The 24,221-nt window shown below is 38.2% G+C and overlaps 1 protein-coding gene across 5 annotated transcripts in view; it reads right to left on the bottom strand.

The window, feature by feature from the left end:
- Window positions 1–24,221, bottom strand: part of GAB1 (GRB2 associated binding protein 1) — a 126,354-nt gene that overhangs the window by 5,144 nt on the left and 96,989 nt on the right. For 2 of the 5 annotated variants that reach the window (XM_036852599.1, XM_036852600.1), the window contains 7 exons: window positions 19,930–20,531; window positions 18,623–18,708; window positions 18,128–18,431; window positions 10,175–10,264; window positions 8,450–8,543; window positions 6,602–6,725; window positions 1,448–1,570 (listed from right to left, as the gene is read on the bottom strand). In XM_036852599.1, coding sequence (XP_036708494.1) covers window positions 1,448–1,570; window positions 6,602–6,725; window positions 8,450–8,543; window positions 10,175–10,264; window positions 18,128–18,431; window positions 18,623–18,708; window positions 19,930–20,531 — 1,423 coding nt within the window. Of the gene's footprint in view, window positions 1–1,447; window positions 1,571–2,308; window positions 2,352–6,601; window positions 6,726–8,449; window positions 8,544–10,174; window positions 10,265–18,127; window positions 18,432–18,622; window positions 18,709–19,929; window positions 20,532–24,221 lie in introns of those variants that run through there. The other 3 variants (XM_036852602.1, XM_036852601.1, XM_036852603.1) reach the window with 2 other exon arrangements.

The following is a 24,221-nucleotide window of genomic DNA, read 5'->3' as shown; positions in this document are numbered from 1 at the left end:
AATTCCCAATAAAAATGTATGAACATACAAGGAAACAAGACATCAGGTGTGTGAGAAACAGTAAACACAGATTCAGACCTCCAAGGACTTCAGATATGGAAATTACTGCATAAATAGTATAAAATACGTGTATAAAATGTTTAAAGGAATTGAAAAATAAAAGGAATAAGATAACAAAAAAGGAGTAAGAAGCTATTCAGATCAGATAGGCATATTTGGGGAAAAAAAGCCAAGCAGAATGTCACTTCAGCAGTGAAAAATAAAATACTGAAATTAAAAATGAAACACATGGGTTAAGCAGAAGAATTGAGAATTAGTGAACTTGGTGACAGATCTAAAGAAATTTTACAAGTAAGCAAAGAAATGATAAAATAGAAAATATGAAAGAGTGGTAAAAGATAAGAAAAACAGAATGAGAAGTCCTAACTGTCTAATCAGAAACCTAAAAGGACAGAAGAGAGAGAATAGTGGAAAAGTAATATTTAGGGAGAGAATGATTCAGACTTTTCCATAACTGACAAAAAATATGAGTCCAGAAATAAAGACTGCACAACTTCTACCAAGCAGGATAAATAAAGAAAAATCTATGTCTAGATGTCTAGACACAGTGTAGTGAACCTGCAGAACACCAAAGATATAGAAAAGATCTTAACATCAGCCAGATAGAAAAGACAGATTACCTACAAAGGAACTGCAATTAGACTGACAGCATACTTTTCACAGGAACACAATGGAAGCCAGGTGACAGCAAATAGTATCTCCTATGTGTTGAGAGAAACTTACTGTCAATTAAGAATTGTGAACTCAAACTGCTCCCCCCGCAAAACCCTCAATACTCATTTTCCAGAATGAGGCAAAATAAAGACATTTCAGTTAAACAAAAACCGCAAGAATTTACCATTAACAGACTTCCATGAAAAGAACTTCTAGAGGAAGGAGGAAGGAAAATGATTAGAGAGGAAGGTCTAAGACACAAGAAGGAATGATAAAAAAAGAAGTTGGTAAACATGTAGGAAAATGTAAATAAACATTGTCTATATAGTAAGAATATTACTACTACTAATGTCTAATTTGTGAGTGTAACAACAACAAGAACAACAAAAAACCCTAAAACTTTTGGACAAAAATACCAAGAAAGTCAGAAAAGGAGTAATTTGAGCTAACATCGGAAAGGGAGTGAAGACCATGATTAACTTTGGAACTTTAGAATTTAGTAAGTAAGCATTTCAATGGTAATCACTAAGAGAGTACAAAGTGTGTAACTTCCATACCATTAGAGATGAAAAAATAAATTTATCAGTCTAACACTTTTGTGATTTATGAAAAAGCATTAAGTAATAGTACTAAATTTAAATTAAACATACTAAGAAAATTCCCCCAAAGGAGACCCGATTCTTCAGGTTTCAAATGGAAGCTCAGTGTATTTAAAGAATGAGGTTTCACTTACCTTACGTGGTGGCGTGGATTTCCCAGAATCTAAATCTAGATCTAGGTATTCCACTTGTTTGTCTCCTTTGGGCTTGATCATTGGGCTGCTTCCTCCATCAAGACTATTACTGCCAAAAAGATTCTGAAAGTAAAATACAACAAAATCAACTGTCAAACATTCATGAGACATACTGCTTATTACCTTGCTTGCCATCTACTCAAACCTAAATATTAACTTTAAGAGGACACAGCTTGAAGAAATGTCTCCTTAGAAAATTAAATAATCTTTTAGGATGGGGAAAAATAAGCAATATTTTAAAAATTGATTAAAACATAGCATAGGTGAGCAAGCTAAAAGTAGTTTGAAAAGTAAAACTTGGTTCAGACTAAGACTGGGCCATCAAGCTACAGTTAACTGCAACAGTTCTTTCTTTCTTTCTTTTTTTTTTCCAGCTGTGCCGCACGGCTTAAGGAATCTTAGTTCCCTTACCAGGGATTGAACCCAGGCCCCCGGCCGTGGAAGTGCCAAGTCCTAACCACTAGACTGCCAGGGAATTCCCAGTTGGAATAGTTCTAACTCAACGCTATTAAAGTGATATCTGTTCTCAATAACATTCTTTAACTATAGGATCCTTATAGTCCATGCTTTCAAATTAAATTTTTTTAGGGATCGACCAAGATGGCAGAGTAGAAAGACCCTGAGCTCACCTCTCAAATTAAAAAAAATTTTAAAGTTCTATATTTGAGTTAAAGGCTTTCACACTAAAATCAATTTAGAATAAGTATGGTAGCTAAGGGCTATGCATACTGACTCCATTAATAAAGTCTGTTTTGTTTCAACCACCTGGAATTTTTACCACTTAATTTTCTGTCTTCTTACCCTTTCTGTCCTAATAGGAACTGTACAACAGAAGGACTCCTCTCTAAGAAAAGAAAAAGAAAAAAGGAAGGGAGAGGACAGCAATGAACAACAAGAATGAAAAAGCTTGAGGCAGAAAAATGAAAAAGAAATAGGTTATTAGGAACATGAAGATCAATGCTAAATAAAAAGGAAAGGACGATGTGAACTTATGTCCCTACATGCACCTGCTACTCTGATCATGACAGTCTTCAAATGTGCTCCAACAAATGACTTGTTTCCATGCCTTGCTGCTTTTAACCTCACCTAGGAATGTTCTTGACTTCTCAGGACACTACATATTCATTAGGGACTTTCATCCCTGTGGCTTCTATCACATAGGTATTATTGTTCACATGTTAGCTTACACTTTTGAAGAAAACCATAACGATGTAATCAACTTGACAATTTTATACTTGTTAGGATGAACAACATGATTTGGAAACTGCATAAATCTGGTTCTGCTGATTCTTTCATATTGCTACTCCATTTTGTTTGGGTTAAACAGACTAAGCTGTGACTTAGGGAAAGGACAATTGCTAGGAAAACACTGAGTTTACTCTTGGTGAGGGGGACATGGTCTGGGTCGCATGTACTCAGATGCAGCATGTGTGCGGCCTACTGTATATCCTACACACCGTATGCGGCATGTGTACGCAGTAGACAACCTGCACTACTGAATGTGATGGCCCTATTTGTAGGAACAGATTTTTAAACCAAATTTATCAACTACCGCTAATAAAACATTAAAAAAATATTGACAGTAACATGTAGGGCACAAAAAATGTAAGCAAGTGTCAGTGCTCAATTAGTATAAATTGCTATCCCCTCCCCCTCTTTCTTCTAATTCATGAAAAAACTGAAATTTTTTTCTGCAAATGACTCTATATTTCATTCTCACGTAAAAAAACCAAGCCATACTGCACGGTGTGTGTGTGTGTAAAATTTTGTATTCAAATGTAACGACAGAGCCCATACCTGAAATTTCCCTAATTGGAAACCCCTAGAATTATTCACGGTGTTGCAGGCTATGAAAGAAACCCTTGAGTTCATATGATGTACATGTTTAATCTCAGTAAGTTGTTCTTAAAGAGAATTTCTCAGAATTGCTAGTTCAACTGTACTCTGTCTAATAATTACTAGGGCTGGAAAATTTTTCATCTTCAAGTATTGTTAAAATGTGTGTCCCTACAAAAAAAGTCTATTTGCTCTTGATCTAATCTAATCTCAACTGGGAACAGCTTGTCTCTGCATTCTAGGCTTTAACCCAGTGTTTTTCCAAAACAGTTTAGAAAAACCCTAAGATTCCAAGAGTTATTATGAAGTGTTCTGTGAATTAAAAGAAAAAATATAGTAGTACTTTGTTTTTCTAAAATTCTTGAAAAAAATACATAAAATTATTGAACATACTTTTGATGTTGTCATTACAAACAATATATATGTCTTTAGTAATGATGTACTGTCACTTGAATTTCAGGCGTCACATTAAGGGTTCATTTCACGAATGCTTGACTTTGGATGTCTGTATAAATGAACAGGCAGTATCACCAATTCACTGTTTCATTGGACACTGTCTGCTCCATGATCACCAGTGTAGGAAACAGACTGTGCTTCAACATTTCAATGCACAGAATTTAATCTTCATTGTCCCTATAAACCAGATTTGATCCAATCCTGTTTCAACTTCTCCAAGACTAATTTTTTACCGACTTCATCAACCTGAGCATATGTTAGACCTTGTGAACTTCTATGGTACTCCACTGATACAATAAATTCCAAGAGGTGTGGGAAATATTGCTGTAACTATCACATTCATTCCTCAGGAAAAGTTGTTTGGACTAAGATGAGCCCTTGCAGTTGCTGGCATAAGATGGAAATGGCACAGCTGACTTTTCTATTGTGAATGGCAGATGGATATTTTCACTTGGGACGTTTTTGCTTATTTCTAACCCTTAGGGCCTCAGTACCTTAGAAATTCACCATCTGGTGGTTATTTAGACACCTCTACTGGCAGGTAAAACTACCTTTCTGGCTTAGTGTTATACTATATAAAAGAACAATTTTATATCTTCCTTTCCTTTGACTTTCTGATTGTAACGGATTTTTTTCTAGATTTTTCCCTTCACCTAACACCTACTCATGACAAATCATACTTTCAAACTTTCCTATTACAGGTCCTTTCCAATATTTTTATGTTTATTTACTATTTTGGGCAAAACAAAAGATTCTTTAGTATCTCAGAAAAGAATTACTTTTGTAATAAAAAAATTCATTTAACCACCTAAAAATGAAAATTGAGGGCAATATGTACTCCAATGCAGCACTGAGGATTTACTTAGACTCTTACTAGAGTCTGTTTACTATAATGAAGAAAAAAATTAAGTTAATAAAAATAATACAACACTACTCATCAAATGGAAAAATTATGAATCCAGAAGTGAAAGTCAGTTAATAAAAATTGCCCTACCTTGAAACATTAGTGAAAATGTTATTGATATAGTTCGTTTGTATTCTAATTCAGGGTTGACATAAATATTTTAAATTATCTTATTCATTTTTGAACACTTTATGAATTTCATAATATTTTACAGTTAATTAGTTCAAGCATCAAATCAGGCTTTTCAAATCACTTAATTTTGTTCCCTGACAAATGGTCGTGAGAAACCTGTTTCTGCCTAAAGTCCATTAAAGATATAAATTCAATGAAAAAATTGGGCTTTAGACATTGACTCTCTGAACAGAATTGTTTTAAAGAAAATAAAGTCACTAAAATGTTACTCATGCCAAATTTTGACATTAGGTATTTGCTTATCAGATGTTGCCTGGTTGTGCCCCATGATCTGTTCTCCCCTTTCCACCGGGAAGGGGATTTTTAGCCGGGCCCACTGTCCCTCGGTACAAAGGCTACAGTTTCCAGTCCTTTTCGTGTTTATGTGGCCAGAGACTAAGTTCTGGTCAACAGTTTGTACTCAGCAGTTTCTGGGAACCTTCTCTATGAGGCAATTGGGCTGCATCCTTTGCTTCTTCTTCCTTCCCTCCATTCTGCAGCCTGGAATGTGAATCATCTTGTTCTATTGAGCCTGTGAGCCAGACCCAGGGGACAGCGGATTGGAGAGCAGTAAGGGGCAAGGATCCCCGAGGGCTCCTGGAACAAAAAGCTGCCACAACAACCGCGGACTGACTCTCTGGACTTCTACATAAGAAAGAAATAAACATCTGTCTTAAGTCCTTGTTATTTGCTTATTTTCTGTTACTCAGAGGGGATCCTAATGCCAACTGATAGACTTATCTACTAAAAAGCAAATAAGAGCAAGCAGTGACTCTGGTTTGAGGGAAAGCAAAAGGAAAAGATTTTTAAAAAATTAAAATTGGCTTGTATTTTTAAACATCTGAAGTATTTTCTGGCAACTACCTGATTTCTGGGGAACATAATGCTTGCTACTATTACAAAATTCTTGGGCCTTGGGGTAATAACAGTCAGTCTGAAGTAAATCAGGTTTTAACAGGTCTTTTTTGATCTTTAAGCCTTACCTAAGGATGTATTATTGAATGATTATTAAAAACCCTCGGCATAAGATTGTTTCACCCTGAGTGCGCTGACGTGGGTCTGGAGAAATGCATTATAAAATGCTTCCAGTAAAAAGTATTTTCTTGAATGGTTTCAAAAGTGAAGTACATCTTAAAAGAAATATAACTGGAAAACTTTTATGATTTTTAACTAACTTGTATCTACTTTATAGATATTAATATTACACTTTGACCCTTTATTGGTTTTAGACTTAATGATGCCGTTTTTCAAAAGCATTTTTATATGAAGTTTTTTTTTTTTAATTTTTAAAATTTATTTTATTTTTTGGCTGCATTGGGTCTTCGGTGCTGCGCGCGGGCTTTCTCTAGTTGCTGTTGTGGTGCACGGGCTTCTCATTGCGGTGGCTTCTCTTGTTGCAGAGCACGGGCTCTAGGCGCGCGAGCTTCAGTAGTTGTGGCACACAGGCTCAGTAGTTGTGGCGCACGGGCTTAGTTGCTCTGCGGCATGTGGGATCTTCCTGGACCAGGGCTCGAACCTGTGTCCCCTGCATTGGCAGGTGGATTCTTAACCACTGTGCCACCAGGGAAGCCCCCAAAAGCATTTTTAAAAAGTTGTCTTTTATCCTTTTTCCTTAAGTAAAGAAAGATGGAAGGGTAATAAGGTGTATGGACTGCAAGAAAGGTCTAGTGTGAATGATTCAGAAGGGCTGCTCAGGAAGAGAGACGTTAAGAGAAGATTCTACTTACCGAGTCTTCACTGGACAGGTTTGGGTTCATGGGAACATAATTCTCTTCACTGTCATGTGAGTCGCTGCTTGAAGTCGTGCTGTGCACTGAATCCGGCCGGGGAGACATGGGAAACCTGGAGGAGCTGATTACAGAGATGACCATCACAAACACACATCCTGACCAAATTTCTCAATTCGCTTCGAAACTAAAAATGAGTGATGGTATACATTCTTCCAGAAACATTTATGCTTACAATCATTTATTGTACGCATTATTGTACAATTTATCACACACATTCAAATGCACAACTAATATTTATAGCTATTTGTAAAGGGATATTTTCTTTTTTAAAAAATTTTTAAATTTTTTACACAATTTTGAAAGGTTACTTTCCATTTACGGTTATTACAAAATATTGGCTCTATTCCCTGTGTTGTACAATACATCCTCGAGCCTATCTTACCCCCAAGATAAGCTCCCACTTATCTTGTAGTGGGAGGTAGTTTGTACCTCCCACTTCCCCACCCTATTCCCACCCCGCCACCCCGCCACTGGTAACCACTAGCTTGTTCTCTATGTCTTCAAGTCTGCTTCTGTAAAGGGATATTTCTGAGCATCAAAGTACCTTCTGCAGGATAAAGAAAATGTGGCACATATATACAATGGAATATTACTCAGCCATAAAAAGAAACGAAATTGAGTTATTTGTAGTGAGGTGGATGGACCTAGAGTCTGTCATACAGAGTGAAGTAAGTCAGAAAGAGAAAAACAAATACCGTATGCTAACACATATATATATGGAAGCTAAAAAAAAAAAAAAAAAAGGTTCTGAAGAACCTAAAGGCAGGACAGGAATAAAGATGCAGATGTAGAGAATGGACTTGAGGACACAGGGAGGGGGAAGGGTAAGCTGGGACGAAGTGAGAGAGTGGCATGGACATATATACACTACCAAATGTAAAACAGCTAGCTAGTGGGAAGCAGCCGCATAGCACAGGGAGATCAGCTCGGTGCTTTGTGACCACCTACAGGGGTGCAATAGGGAGGGTGGGAGGGAGACGCAAGAGGGAGGAGATAAGGGGATATATGTATATGTATAGCTGATTCACTTTGTTATAAAGCAGAAACTAACACAGCATTGTAAAGCAATTATACTCCAATAAAGATGTTAAAAAAAAAACAACAACAAAGTACCTTCTGCAGAACAACAAAAAAGTATTGCTAGTGATGTGGGGGATAAGTAGAAAGATATAGATATAAAAAGGAAGATTTAAGAATTACTATTTAAAAAAACTATATATATATATATACACACACACACACATATATTCACACACACACACACACACACGTACACATTCAACACAGGTTTGTAACTACAAACATTCTTTTCATTTCCCCATATACATTTAAATGAATCTCCATTAAATAATCCCCAGAAGAAACTACCGTATTTTCCAGAGCAGTAGTTCTCAGAAATTTCTAGCCTCATGAACCTTTCACACCCTTAAAATTTATTGAGAACCCCAAGGAACTTTGGTTAATATGGGTGCTATCTACTGATATTTACCACATTACATATAATAGAAAAAAAAAATTAAAAGACAAGGGTACACAAATACATACACTATTAGCTGTCACAACGATATCGTCCAATATTATGTCACCTCTGGAAAACTCCAGTGTACACTCATGAGAGAAGGAGAGTGGAAAAGCAAATGACATCTTAGTATATTCATGAAAATAGTTTTGACTTCACAGAACCCCAAAAAGGGAGGCTCCCCAGACCATCCTTTGGGAACCACTGTTCTAGGTACTCTCCATTACAGTGAACAATCAAGCTAAGTATTTTAAACAAAGACTTACTCTCGAGCAAAACTCCTAGTGATGGGAGATCTTACTGGGGCTTGTAATTCTTCCCATTCTGGCAAAGGTTTTATTTCTAAAGGTGCTGGCTTGACTGAAACAAAAGAGAAAAAAAGAGACTTTAGCATACAGAAATTTGGAAAACAAAACAAGACCCTCTTTCTACATCTCTCTTTATACGTTATAGCCAGAGTACACCTAGCACCAGCTTAGTTTCACACATGAAAAGAAGTTCACTGATGTTATGTGATTTTTCCAAGGTTACACAGCTAAAAAATTAGTGGCAAAAGCTAAATCAGATAATGTTTCCTGATTGTTGACTGAAAGTCTAAATAAAACTCTATTATTACAACATGTTGCTTCTTAAGTAAATATTTTATGAATATAAACTTAATGAGAACAAGAAAGACTAATGTGACCCAATTCCTTCATAGTTACTTGATTTATACTTTTCATTATTTCCTTATCTTGTTTTTTTCACTAACTTTATCCTCAAACACGGAGATTTAATTTTCTATGTAAAAACAGTCCTCACCATCAACATTGAAGCATCATTTATACAACTATACATATAAAATGATGTTTAGGAAGCAATAAACACAAAACTTCGCTAAAACAAAAAACTGAAAAAAAAGAATTAATAACCAAATCTTTTAAATTAATTCAGGCCCAGTCTGGAACCAAATAAGACAAAGCAATAATTATATCTTTATGCTCAAACTCTGCTCTGAGAAAAGGCCACAATTTAACAATTGCCTCAAATTTTTAGCTTAATTTAACCAACAATATCCTTTAACAAATTAAGTAAAAATAAATGCTGATGTTCTTATTAGCTTTATTTATAAGTTGTCTTTGCTTATTTACCCTATTTTTGCAGTGGACAATTAATTACTCTGCCAGTATACATTCCACAGAGCTCTTCGCCCTTAAAGTAAGACTCAGTTTTCAGAAATTCATGGCATGAGCTTCCAGAAAAAGTCTTCATTTTTTCCAGGCATCCCTCCTCTACTCTTTCTTTGTCCATATATGTGTACATTGAATCAACCAAGTTACAATTACCTTCAAACTAAAAAATAGGTAGTCATTTTAAAGGAATATGTAGATTCTCTGGGGTTGAGGCCGAAGTATTTTTGGCAACTCAAATACAAAAAAATTCGATGAGATTTTCTGAAGGCTACATTGATTTAAGTTTGAGTTAAAATAATTTTGCTCACCTATACACTTAAAATGGACACGTACAGAATGCTGTGCTCACTTGAAAGCATTTCTTTAACTCTGATGTTTTCACTTTTTTTAAAACACGAAGGCTAATAGCTGCTTAGCTGTCAAATTCTAAGTAATGGCATAAAGTAATGAATCCATGGAAATGATTGTACATTGTCTCAGAACAGAATATATACATTATACATAAATACAGGAGACAATTGGAACTCACAAGCTTAAAGAAAACACTCTATTGATGTCTAAAAGGTTAAAAGAATAATGCAAAAGGAAAAGACTGAATATCATATATTATCAAATATTTAACATGCTGCTGTTAATGGCATAACAAATATACGCGTTGTGTATTATGGGAAGCATTCACTTTAGAAATTACATGCTGGGAAGTTTTATTTACAACAAAATAGTATTTAAGGCTCTTCTCCCTTACTTTTAAAGGAAACAACATCACAGAATAAATAAATTCCCAACACCCCATCCAGCATGCGGTGCTAAAGTACATACCCTTTCTTCTTGTAGCAAAGTCACCTATGGTTTGTGAATCAGTTCGCTCTAAACCATGGGGTTTGGGTCTTAAAATTTTAGGACTTTGACCTAATTGGTAAAAAGAAGATTCTCTTAATATAATGTTATTTTTTTAATTGGAAAAGCAACAGAGCCCTGAGCAGACATGTTACATCTCAAAAGCATAAACAAAAGTTTGTTTGTGGAGACTATTTCAGTCTGGCTATGCATATCATTCATGCTCAATACCATGGGAACGCAGAAGCTGCATGCAACAATGTAATAAGCAAACTGTTATAAAAGATGGAAGGGTTTTAGTGGCATAACTGCTTGGTTAGTTGTTATCTTTATTTGGAGGAAGAGAGGAAAAACATGTGTCATGTTAGTTACTCTTCTAACATGCCTTAGAAAACTGGATCCAATAAAAAATTATAAAACCTCTCAGTCAGATCGCAAGTACATCTTTTCTTTGAAGTCTGGTGTCTCATACGAAAGTACCAAGGCCTACTTTCTTAACTTGATGGAGGTGTTTTAAAAACCTTAATCTGACTACTCCTTCACCACCTGAAAGCGCCCTTCTAGAGAAGTTCTATTGATACAATGTCTACTAATCCAAAGTCAAAACCAAGACCAGCATTTCTTTTCCCTGAACACTCAGTGGTTGCCCCTGTGACACCATTTTGCAAGGATTAGATTCTGGAACTGCTGACTGTCTAGCTTTAATTTGAGAATTGGAAAGCATAAATTCAGTTGCCATCATTTTTTTTTTTTTTCGTTTAATCTCTGTCATGTAAAAGTACTGCTGAAAAGCCTTATGAAAAGTACAGGTTTAATACCCAGCAGCTGGCCTCATATACTTTTTCCCACTAGAAGCCTGGATGCCAGAGTAGTAATATCATTTCAATCAGGAATTTAAACTACTTCATTCTCAACGGCACCAAATTCTCTTTTTTCTTGGCATGCACAAAACTGAGTTGACCTCTATTAGATGGAAAATAATATTAGAGTTCGCTGATTCAATGCTGATCTCTAGCACCTTATTGACCAAAATCTACAAGTTCTTGAAAATGTGATTTTCTAGCTTATAAAACATGAAAATTTCCTAACTCTCTCAAGTACTCTCAAGGGTACTCCTTGGTATTCTTCACAGAAAGATACCATATTAAGTGAATTTTTTAATAGTGCATTTATAAAATTTCCATGTATTTTCTACTCCATGCAAAGCTTAAGGCTGATTTTAGGACAAACGCCTCAAGGTGAAAATGTTGCCCTGAATTGAACCTAGTCACTCATGCATTTTGGTAGCTTCATTTCTTTGTATTTTTACTGCCTGGCTCAATTTGACATTTATGTTCCAGACAGAAATGAAAGTGATACTCAAATGATGGCTCAGTATTATTTATGAGGAGAGAAAGGAAAAAAAAGTCCAAGGTGTACGTACTTCTCCTCTGCTGCCTAGAGGCAAATACTGGAATGTTTCTCTAATTACTTAAGTGCGACAATTAAAGGGTATGAGATAAGACTAAAGCAAAGGCAGAAAATGAACCAACTCTGGGGATACACTGATTCTCAAATTCTAAGAGTCAACAGTGTTCACTCATTTGAGCCTCAGCTTTTTTTTTTTTTTTTAATTATTAGCACCTCTAATCATTATTTATTTATTTATTTATTTTTTGGCTGTGTTGGGTCTTCGTTTCTGTGCCAGGGCTTCCTCTAGTTGTGGCAAGCGGGGACCACTCTTCATCGCGGTGCGTGGGCCTCTCACTATCGCGGCCTCTCTTGTTGCGGAGCACAGGCTCCAGACGCGCAGGCTCAGTAGCTGTGGCTCACGGGCCCAGTTGCTCCGCGGTATGTGGGATCTTCCCAGACCAGGGCTCGAACCCGTGTTCCCTGCATTAGCAGGCAGATTCTCAACCACTGCGCCACCAGGGAAGCCCAGCCTCAGCTTTTAAATCCAAGACAGTTAACAAGGAGGCTTTAGCTAGATTAGGTTTGAACAAAGAAAGCGACATGACGCATTTCTTTAGCAAAGGGCACCCCATTGTGCGTTAACCCTCAGGGGTTAAAACAATCTCCCCCCGGGGCTGTCAATCTCTGGATCATGGGATCTGCTCCCTCATTTGGAGCACAACTTGGTAAATCTTAACCTCTGGTTCCGATCTCCCCTAAGATCCTTACTGGCATACCTACAAAGTCACCCCACATGGAGGTTCTGTAGGCTTTCACACTGCGTGTTCGAAATGGAATTTATCTTCTGGGACCCACCACACCTGCTTTGTTTCCTCTGTCTGCAGTTGCCATAGCAGATCTCTTAAGAGTTACTCTAGATTCCACTTTCTCTCTGATTTCCCTGTATCAATTTTACTTTCTATTTATAATGGCAATAGTTTGTTTTCATTTATCCAAGAAAATTAAAGAATCTGTAAGTTTTTTAGTCCTGGCTTCCTTTTTTTAATGTGCGCTGCACTTACCTGGTTTGTTTTTCTGCAATTGAACTCCCACTGTATGCCTCCACTTACACTCCAAGTGGCCTCCAAACTTGTAAAAATCACTCACTCTAGGTCCCCAAGTGGAGGCAGCAATTTCGAGTCAGGACAGGGACTTTTGTTATGCCTCCCTGTCTGATCATCTCTAAAGTGAGGCGTCAAGAACCCTGGGTTTGGAACACCGGGCAAAGCACTCTTTAAAGAAGATGCTGAAAAAAAGTGTGATTTTATAACAGTTTGCATTAAAAAATACCATTTTTCCCCTATGGTATCCTTAAATCTTAGAATGAGCTTTCTAGGGGCCGACCTGATTATGTTACTTGCCTACATAAAACCCTTTAATGGTGTTCTCAGAATAAAGCCCAAACTCATTAGCATGGATTATAAAACCCCCAGGAGCTGGCACCTGCCAGGCATTTGGCATTCGTTCCTGCATTCATACTTTCCTCCCTCCCACCCAAGACTCTGAGCCAGTCCCCTCTTTTTAAAGGATCTGGGTATGCTGTTTATTCTGATAGAAGATCCTCTATCATCATTTCATTGCCACTCACCCTCTGAGACTCTCCTCAGAGGAGACAGCCTGCAGGGCCAAGAGCTAACCTCAACCACAAGCCCCCTTCTGTGCTAATTATGATAATGTGTTTACTTTTCCACTTTCCCACTAAACGGGAGCTTCTTTAGAGAAGCCACCTGTCCTTCCTTGGGTTTCGAGACCCCAGACCTATCAGAGGGTACATCCTATGACTGGGAGGCCCTTCAATCTGTTTTGATGAACTGCGGTTCTCTTAAAGCTTATAATCTGATGGTGGTGTTTGATCAATGTCTTAACTTTGTGTTTGCCTTTGAAGGAAAAAAAAGAAAATAAGAGCAACTGAATGTTGTTTCAAAAGCTGATCATACCAAATATGGTCAAGGCAGTCATACGAGGTCATGCTTCAAAGAAGCAGATGCGGTCCTTTTTGAAAAGTCCATACACGATTATTATTTTTACTAGGTACTGCTTACATAAATGCAACTCAAAGTGGACAATTTATTTTCTCTACCATTATAGGTCTAACTTAGCCTAAATTATTCACTCATCTGAAGTTTCACAGATGATGCTACTATTTCCAGTAGGCATCTCAGAAATCAAGAAAGAAGAAAAATAACTCACAACATTATTATCCTCTAATTCCAAGCAGTAATCAAGGTAGCACACTGAAAAACTTTTACACTTGTTTGAATAGTCTCATTGTATAAAGGGGACTATAATAATGATAATTATATTGGAAGGTCAGGAATATTTAGGAAAAAAACCCGCACGTGGAGGCTGTGCTCTAAAAATGCACTCTGTACTCATTTCCTTGAAACTGTAACCAACCCAAAAATCTGACTTGAGAGTCAAACTTTAATACTTGTTTATTAAAATCTAGCTATATTTACTGGTATCATTTACCCATCTTCCAAACATTTATTATAGTATAAAAGTAGTTTTTCGAAAGCATGTTAATTTTTAATCACTTTCAAAAAACTTCTTTAGAAGCTCTCTTGAGCAAATATTTATAGCAAAGATACCAAAAAGATCCACCTAGAGAAGCTCCTCGATTGGTCTTCTGGATCCTTCCTATACCAAAGTGAAGATCCAGAAGGACCTGAAGATATTTTAACCAAACGAACGTACAAAAACACAAGAAGTAACCTCGCACTGCTTTTTTAAAACCAATACAACAACTAATGGTCAGATCTACTGCAGAAAGCCATGAATGGACAAAGCCAAACAAAACGAAATATAAAGACAGCATATCTGAGGCTTGAACAGCTGCTATATCACGTTAGAAAGAGAGTGAATGGGCCCAGTTAAGTGCACAGATGAAATCTGGTAGATTTATGTAAGAACTTACTTTAAGAGAAATCACAATATCTTATAGAAATTTCCCAAACTTTACAAAGTTGTTTTTCCATTAAAATATAAAAGTTTCAGTTGAAGTAATCAAAACAGAATTTGTCCTGCATTTCCAATGACTCATCTGCTTTCCTAATATTTAACACAGTACATGTAAATTATGATTTTCTCCTCTGTTAATATACACAAGATATGGTTCAGAACAAATACTATTGTGACAGAAATAGTATGGGTGAAAATATAGATACCACAGTTGGGTGACTGGGTAAAGTGTCCATGAAAATACATTGAATGTAAGTGTTTAAAACATGCACGTATTTCTGAGGCTTCAGTTACTCAGAAGTATTTGAAAAACTCATCCGTACTACTAACTACAGCAGCTGACATCTATAATTGGGGGTATAAACAAGACTAGAATGTCACTCATTTATTGTAGACCCTTCCCAAGAAGACGATCACAGAAACCAGTTATACTGGGTGTTGAGTTAGTTGTATTGAGTTTTGGAACTGATCAAGCCATATTTTATAGAATAAGGTTTGCTTATTATGAGGTTTAGTTAATAAGAGATACTAAAATAATAGACAGAGCCATGTATCTGATGTCACAAAATTTGAAATGAAAACAGACTCATTAGATGCTATGCACCATGAGAAGAATTTCAGGACGAAATAAGACGTCTGTTTTACGGTTTAAGTTTTTAAGGATAAACTTTGCTCCAAGATCTGAATTTGGGTTTTAAAATGTTTTTCTCGAATGGCTATACCTTTCTAAAGTGACTTGACAAAGTTTGCCTTGCAATATTAGATACTTTCTCATGCCTTCTCTTGTATCATATTTATTTTAAAAAGTAGAGTAATAATAAGAAAAGCAACCCACCCCCTTTTTTTATAACTAAGACTTTAAGTAACTTCTTTACTGTTTTGCTAAACCCATTATTCTCCTTGAATTTGTCAAAAACTATGTGGCAATTTTATTCTGGGTGCTTTTTCAGTTCATTTTGTATCTAAGCAATGATACCAAATCAGTAATCTGGCCCATGAGCTCAAGATTGTCTTTCAATAGCTCAGTTAATTTTTTAAAGACTAAACAGAATCTCCAAAAGTAACCAAGGGACCTACTTTGTTCTGTTCTACAAGTAGGGTCACCATTGGTTGGTTTAGAGGACTAGGACAGTCTCTCATGTACTAGAATATATAGTACTTTCGCTATATATTTACATAGGGAGGTTTAATTACACATATATACAATATATATGATATAGAGTACACATGCCATTTTATTATGCTGCCTACATAAAATAATATGTACTATAATATGGGGGTACGTGAACTCTGTCAGACCTAGATGATACTAAAAGCATTTCATTATGATCCTAAAACTTTCCAACATGTAAATAGGGACCTTTTCTGACTCTGCATTGTGCTTACCACATGAAACCATTAACTGTGAAATATACCGGGAATTATCAAACTGTGTGATGCAGAGCCCGATGGGAGGAAGGAGGGGCAGGAGAGCAAAGCCGCAAGGACTCAGAGCCCCATGCCTCGCCCACAGCACACCATGTCCACATTTATGTGGGGACCTCAAGATATAAAACGGTTACGTTTGGTGTCAAAAACTAGCGATCTGCTGCCAACATGCGCTAATTACAGGAAAAGAACGAGAGAACCAGTTTAGCATTAAAATGAGGATTTCGATGTTTCACGGACTTCCTGACACTTGTATCTTAATCCTTCCACCCTCTGCGGGCTCAATTATTAAATCTATACATGTCCAAACATACTTCTGTGTGTTGTATGCAAAGAAGAAAACGACGAGGGATGTCTAAATAGATTTAAAAACAAATGAGGACCAAGAGAAACAAAAGGAAAAGTTATCACCTAACAAGCCTGGGATGCTCACACTGTTTCTAAAATAGCCAGCCCTGATCATGGCTCTGCTGCTGGAGCCTCTGGGGTGACTGGGGGTGCGACCATCTTTCCAGCTGTCCGAGCAAAGGTGGGCCCTTGACCCAACAGCAGCCAGCGTGTGGGCTCGCCTGCAACCTACAATCTATCTTGTGGCCTCGTGTGGACAGACAAACGAGACCAATCAAAGCTTCGCTGAGCGATCTGGAGTGAGTCAATAATGAACAAGGCAATTAGCAGCAGATGTGGAAGCTGCGAGGGCCCATAAAAAGGAGCCACAGGGCGGAATCGAGGCCACGCAGGGCTATCAGAGGCCAAGGCTCTCTGACAGCAGAAAGCACGTAAAGTAGAGGATGCAGCGTAAAAGAAAACAGGAAAGAAGGAAAGAATGTGAGGGAGAGCAAAGCAGGATCAAAGAGTTTCCAGAGGACAGAAATGCAGGGAGGGCAGGACAAAGTGACAGCCTCCTAGGGGTGTCTCAGTTGCCGCTAACTTTCTCTTTTCATTTACTTTCTTAAAAGCAAAACAAAACAAAACTCATTTTCTTAAGATAGTCTGAGTCTCAGTCTCTGTTCCCCACACCGGGAACTTAATTAGAATGACTATTAATGATCCAAGCCCAGGTTAATGAGAAATTTACACAAACATTACATGCTTTTTAAAAACAGCTACATAGAGCACACGAGACTCTTCAAATGTGCTGAATTCCCCAGAAATTGTGCCACGCATCTCACAGCCAATACACTAACTTACTTGGTTGTCGAGATTTAATCACACTTGCAGCCTGCGGCAACACAGCTGGCTGTCTGGGGTTTAACCACTTGAACCCAAATTTCAAAAGCTTGGGTACATATTACCAGTTTGGCTGAAAAGTTTCTTTTACACTGAGTTCTTAACCAACCATGCCACCTTAGAATTTAATGTTACTTATGAAGGCCAGTATGAAAGAACAGACTAGAAGCATTTGTTTACACCCCAGCAAAGGCAGAATCATTTTTAGAAAGTTGTTATATGCACAGAATGGAAAGAGTATACAAGCAACCTTACTGTTCTTAAAGAATCATGGCAAGTGCACTAATAATCTCAAGTCTGATTTGATATTAAATACTCCGGAGGAGAGGTTACAAAAGACCAACCAAAGACAATATCTAGCTTGTAAAAGTGTGTGGTATGGTCTGCAATGTTTCGTTTTGTTTTTTTTTAAATAATTAAGTTAGGTGGTAGAACTTAAAAATCAAAAGAAAATACACATAAAACCCCCAATTTTTGACTTCCTTTGATAATCAGAAGATCTTCCTCTAGGGGGCCCATGTTAGTTTCACAAGTTCACAAAGAATTGTAGGCAGGCAGTAATTAGTGACTCCATTTGGATGGGCCAAGGGCATTCCAGTTTCTCCTAATTATCTCCCGTTGCTTGCCAATCCTTGTGAATATTTTAGTTTGTAACCTCTGCTCCAGAGATAGGAGACTTAAAAATCTCACCTGGGCATCAACATATGACATAATAATTATTAATCTATTAACAGCAATACTACTTTACTTAAACAAGCTGGTAACTTAGGTAATATGAAATACTTCTGAATTTCTAGTCCCGATTCCGTTTTGGATTTAATGACAGTTAAATGCAGATCTCAATTGGCAACCCCCGGCCCTTTTACCACGCCACGCTCTCCTTACCTTTTCTGTCTGGCTTGAGGTTCCGATCCACGGGGGGTGGTTCACAGTCTGCAACAGGAACTGGCCTTCTAGGAGGGGTCTTCGGGCTGGACCTGAAGCCCATATGAGCGGGAGGAGGCACTTGCATTCCAAATGAAGAAAAATCAAATGTCCCCGGAGTCATTGGCACATAATTTGCTTCCTGAATTGGTTCCGTGAAACTGCTGGAGTGTTGTCGTGGAGGAGAGTTGGGATTCATGGGGACATAATTTTCATCCAGTTCTTCGCTTGATACACTCCCCACCGTCAATACATTTTTGATTTTCTAAAACACACATACATTTCTTTGAATAAACAAGAACCACTGTCAAACAGGAAAACACAGTTGTAAGTTATGCCTACTCGTGTGGATCTGAAGGGACTTTTATTTCAGGATCTCATTTAGTCTCAGGGTCCTAAGTGCGAAGGTTTTGACAATGAGATACACTTGATGATGTCAAGGTCAATTATACTTACAAAGTGGTTGTGGAAGCGTTCGAGTGAACTAGATCTATCAGTTGGAAATGTTCGTGGAATATCATAGCAGTCTTGAGAACTAGCATCTAAAACAGAGAACAAACTATCAGTATTTCTCCCCATCTTTGCCAGTTCCCAGGGTAATCAGGAATGACCTTCTCTCTCTCTCTTGTCATATATGCATGCATGCACACACCCAGATTTTAAAAAGGATGCTCAAAGAATAATATATTGAATTGAAACATTAAACCACTAGAGAATGCAGACATTTATTCATATGCTAACCAGTATCAGTATTTGATTATGACAGTGAGATGGGTTATTGAAAGATGGAGAAAAGAAATACTTCTGTTTTCTTATCTTTTGTACCCTTGGGTATAACTTATATCTCACTAACTCATTATAACCACCTGAAGATACGTTACAGCCATTTCGAGAAAGAAGTTAGAAATTGGTGTTGAATGGCTAAGTAAGTATTTGACATAAGTACCATCCACAAGGCATCAAATCTTTTAACTTCTTTAGAACAGCTGGATAACTCTACCACAAAATCCAGAAGTGTCAGACGTAGTTTTTAGGGTGGGTGCCTTTTAAACTTGGGCTTTTTATTTTCAGGACTTTAGGACCCTCAGAGGCTAACCCAGACTCAATTTTTCTCCTCTCAAAGTCTATAACTTTTGGCAGGCTCTAGGAAGATGGTACAGGAATCAGTGAAGTGGCTAAGGGGTAAGGGGAGAGAAGAGTCAGAGCTTTAAAAATAAATAAAACCAAACAAACAAAAAGCAGAATGACCTGATTGCAACTGAATATCACCTGGTAGACATAACGTAAAAACTGTTGATCTGGGAAGGAAGGAAACAGAGCCCAACAGATGTGACACAGAAGCGGCCGTAATAGGACACAAATACGGGAAAGCGTATGACTGGGAAAGGCTTTGTGGCTGGTCCATTTCCTGTGCCTCTGCCCCATCGGGTCTGCTCACCCAGGATGTAGAGCAAGTGAGAGAGAGCGGTGCACACTCCCTGAGGCAGGGAAGTATTACTAAGGCCATACTTCTTAGGGATGAAAAACTCCTCGTCTTTCTCCCTTCCACCACAACATGTACACAGGCACACGCTGCCTGCACAAACACACTTCCTGGGATCTAATGAGGCTCTGACAGCTTCGCTACCTGAGTGGGTAGCTGCAGCGCTGAAGAAAAAAGGGACTGCCGTTTAATGTCACACTAAGCGTCCAAGAACAAATACTCAGAAAAAGAGATTTTCTATCATTAACCTCTAAGCCAGGAAAAGCCAACTGGAGCTGACCTTTTCGCAATTTGTTCAAATCCACAGTGGAAATGGTATTACTACGGGACGGTGGCACCCCTGCTGTCGGGATACAGTAACTACTGTCAGTGTCAGAGGCTGTGCGTGTGATGCTACACGTGTCCACAGGAGATCGGTCATGAGCCGGATGCGGTTTCGGTGGCCGAGGTGGAGGAATATCTGGAATAGTGTCTAGCTTTGACGTCTGCCCCAAGGTTCCTTCTGGAAATGTTCGTGGAATCTGATAAGTATTACCAGGTGTTGGAGGAATGTCATAACTAATAGATACATGCCTCATTTGAGGCTCTACACTCGAGGTCCCGGATGGGGTATTAAAAACATAGAGCTCTCCGTCAGCTTCGGTACTTGAAGGAGACACCTTTGGTAAGACGTCGTGGGAGTGACTTCTGGGCAGGTTATAAAGGCTGGAGTCTACGGAAACGGATGCAGCCCGAGACGGTGGAGAGTCATACATCATCTGCTGCTGGAAAAAGCCATTCACTCCATGTTTGCTCTGGGAGGAAGCAGGATTTTTATGAGCAGGGACGTTATCATTGCAGTCTGTCTCCGAAGGGGTGGATTTCGCAGAATCAGCGTGCGTTCTAAATAAGAATTGTTAATGACAGAAAACACGGTGAAGACCGAAGACTACATTTTAATAAATGTATTTCTAGCTTAGCAATCAAACTCCATGGCTTTTTTCATTCAAGTTTTTGGTGTGTGTGACCCATCTGATTGAAAGCACGAATGTTCCTGAGTTTTTATGATTATACACCAGATAACAAAACCGCCACCACAAAACCAAAAGCATTCTCCCTAATCTCGTTCTGCACCTGTCCACACCCCCCACCTCCACCTAGTATATCCACACGTAAAACCACAATCCCTGAAGCACTGGAATTAGAAAGGTACAAAACTTGGAGGAAGGTAAATAATTAAGGCACAAGACACCAGGAAAAGCACTTCCTCTGAAAAGCATGCAAAAACCTCGTGCCAACAGTTTATCAAGGTGATCCACTGCTCTTTAGCCCACCTGTGGCAACTCTGTTGTTCTGTAAAATGAAAAGTCTAATGATTACCTGGTATTGAATACATTCAATGTGTCATACAAGGAGGTGGCAACTTGATAGGTTTTGTGTATCTTCCTTTCTACTTATTTTCTTTAACAAATATTTAGCCAATACTATGAAAAGAATCAAAATACAAGGCAAGGAGTTAGCCAACTCCGAACAATAATTCACCTTGAGAAATCTCATCAGAGTGTATTTTATGCTTTGGGTACATTTTTGGTCTCTGTATTTTGTGGTATCACGAAACTTGGGAATAAGTCAAAATGAAGCTACCAATACCAGAACGCCTGTCCTTCCTTAATGCTAAACAAGATACCTTAACTACCTATGTGTGTTGTCCAAAGTCCTGTAGGAATTTAAACTCAATATTTAAAAAAAATAACTTGTGATAGTTTTTTTTTAAAGGGCATATCTCCCTGATTTTTTGGTAACATCTGGCACTGTGTATTGCATTTATTCACTGAAACTCTCCCCCACTACTATCCGAGGACCTTTATTGCAAAATTCTGACTTTCCTTCTTCCTCACTGATTATGCCCTTGTTTCACTGACTGCCTCTTTCTTCCTGTCTCTCCAACCTGAAAATGGCCATCAGAAATCAGTCCTCTAAGTCTTTATAGCACACACCATTAAAAAATCCTCCTTTCCCGTAACTTCCCCTTCTACTGAATGCTGACAACTGCCATCTTCTCACCAAACTCCGAGTCCTGTATTTACAAATGGTTCAAACGTATTGCTACTTGGTTATCCCAGTGTTCCCTTGCTCATGTGTACCAAACTAAACTCAACTTACTTCTCCAATTGGTGGTCCTTTCTGACTTGCCATGAAAAGAAATGTCTTTATATCCCAGATTCTCTAAACTCAAAATCCAATCAACTTTGATTCATTCTCTTTGATCACCACCATCACTTGGGCACAAAGCCCTTCTTTCTAGCCAAGCGCCTATTCCCCCACTCTGTTCCCACTGTCACCACCCCAAGTTCAGGTCCGTATCTCTGCTGAGATCTACACCACGGACCCCTCCCTCAGCAAACTTCTTTCCTCTAGCTTCTCCCTCTTCCAATCTATCGAACCACCGATAGGACCAGGACTGCTAGAAGATCAATATTTCCAAAACATGGTTCTCAGGTCACTCACCTATTCAGAGAAAATCCCTTTAAGCGTTCCTACAGGCTGTAGGAACTACAAAAAGCCCACAAGCAACTCCACTTGGCACTGAGGCTACTCCTCCTATGAGGTATCTCACCCTCTCTCTCAAAAACACTTGCACTGACCTTTCTAGGAATTTCTCACACATATTCTAAAATTTGTACTTGAGTTAATTCAAACGTGAAGTTAAGAAGAAGCTAGAAGTACAATGAGTACTAAGTTCCCTGTCTTTGACTAGCTTAGAGTTTAATGGAGAATACATAAAGTTATCAAGCTATTTCCAATTCTGTGATAGTGGGCTGGCCAAAAGGTTCGTTCCGCTTTTTCCGTAAGATGGCTCTAGTAGCACTTAGTTGTCTTTAACTTCATTTGAAACAGTTTTGCTGGACTGTACGTGACAGCTGTCATATCAGCGTGCATTTAAAAAAAGACTTACCAAAATTGGTGAATTTTTGTATAGCCATTTTAATATTGAAAATGGAAGGAAAAAGCAACATTTTCAGCATATTATGTTTTATTATTTCAAGAAAGGTAAATGCAACTGAAACGCAAAGAAGGATTTGTGTAGTGTATGGAGAAGGTGTTATGACAGATCGAACGTGTCAAAAGTGGTTTGCGAAGTTTCGTGCTAGAGATTTCTCACTGGACTATGCTCCACAGTCAGGTAGACCAGTTGAAGTTGATAGCGACCAAATCGAGACATTAACTGAGAACAATCAACGTTATACCACGTGGGAGATAGCTGACGTACTCAAAATATCCAAATTAAGCGTTGAAAATCATTTGTGCCAGCTTGGTTATGTTTTAATCGCTTTGAGGTTTGGATTCCACATAAATTAAGTGTAGAAAACCTTCTTGAGAACTGCGTATTTCCATATGCAGTTCTCTACTTAAACGTAAGGAATACGTTCTGTTTTTAAAACAAATTGTGACGGGTGATGAAAAGTGGATACTGTACAATAATGTGAAATGGAAGAGAGCATGGGGCAAGTGAAATGAACCACCACCAAGCACACCAAAGGCCAGTATTCACGCAAAGAAGGTGATGTTGTGTATATGGTGGGATTGGAAGGGAGTCCTCTGTTATGAGCTCCTTCCGGAAAACCACACGATTAATTCCAACAAGTAATGCTCCCAATTAGACCAACTGAAAGCAGCACTTGAGGAAAAGCGTCCAGAATTAGACAACAGAAAACGCATAATCTTCCATCAGGGTAACGCAAGACTGCATGTTTCTTTGATGACCAGGCAAAAACAAGCTGTTACAGCTTGGCTGGGAAGTTCTGACTCATCCGCCATGTTCACCAGACATTGCACCTTCAGATTTCCATTTATTTCGGTCTTTACAAAATTCTCTTAATGGAAAAAATTTCAATTCCCTGGAAGACTGTAAAAGGCACCTGGAATAGTTCTTTGCTCAAAAAGGTAAAAAGTTTTGGGAAGATGGAATTGTGAAGTTGCCTGAAAAATGGCAGAAGATAGTGGAACAAAAGGGTGAATATGTTGTTCAATAAAGCTCTTGGTAAAAATGAAAAATGTGTCTTTTAGTTTTACTTAAAAAACCGAAGGCACTTTTTGGCCAACCCAATAAAACAGAGACATGGGGGTACAACCGGGATTCTCTGAAAACCCAGAGAGGCATTTAACACAGCCTGGGAGTTTAGTGGAATGCCTCCTTGGAGGAGATGTCTGAGCTGAGGACTGCAGGATGAACGGGCATTTGCAAGGCAATGCTCACATCTTGCCTTCATCTATAAGCACTTCATGCTTGCATGTTTTGATTCCTTCACAAGCTTTACTTTTAAACTCTGAAGGTGACTGAATCTAAGGGGGCTGTATCTTTATGTAATTAGTTTGTACCTTCATAGCACCTAGCGAAACAGTGGGACCTCAGTGGGTACTTCACGAATATTTGCTATTTAACTGTCACTTTTGCAAAATACAGATACAAAATATATCTGAGTAATGACTTTGAGCATAATTTCTACTACAATAGGAAAGCTATGATACCAATGAGATCAATGAAAGACACTATATAAAAAGAAAATGTACTGAAAACTGTCACTTAGCTGT

The sequence above is a fragment of the Balaenoptera musculus genome, chromosome 5 (genome assembly GCF_009873245.2).
Source record: "Balaenoptera musculus isolate JJ_BM4_2016_0621 chromosome 5, mBalMus1.pri.v3, whole genome shotgun sequence".
Classification (NCBI taxonomy): domain Eukaryota; kingdom Metazoa; phylum Chordata; class Mammalia; order Artiodactyla; family Balaenopteridae; genus Balaenoptera; species Balaenoptera musculus.
The sequence above is the reverse complement of the archived record's forward strand: the minus strand, read 5'-3'. Positions and strand labels throughout refer to the sequence as shown.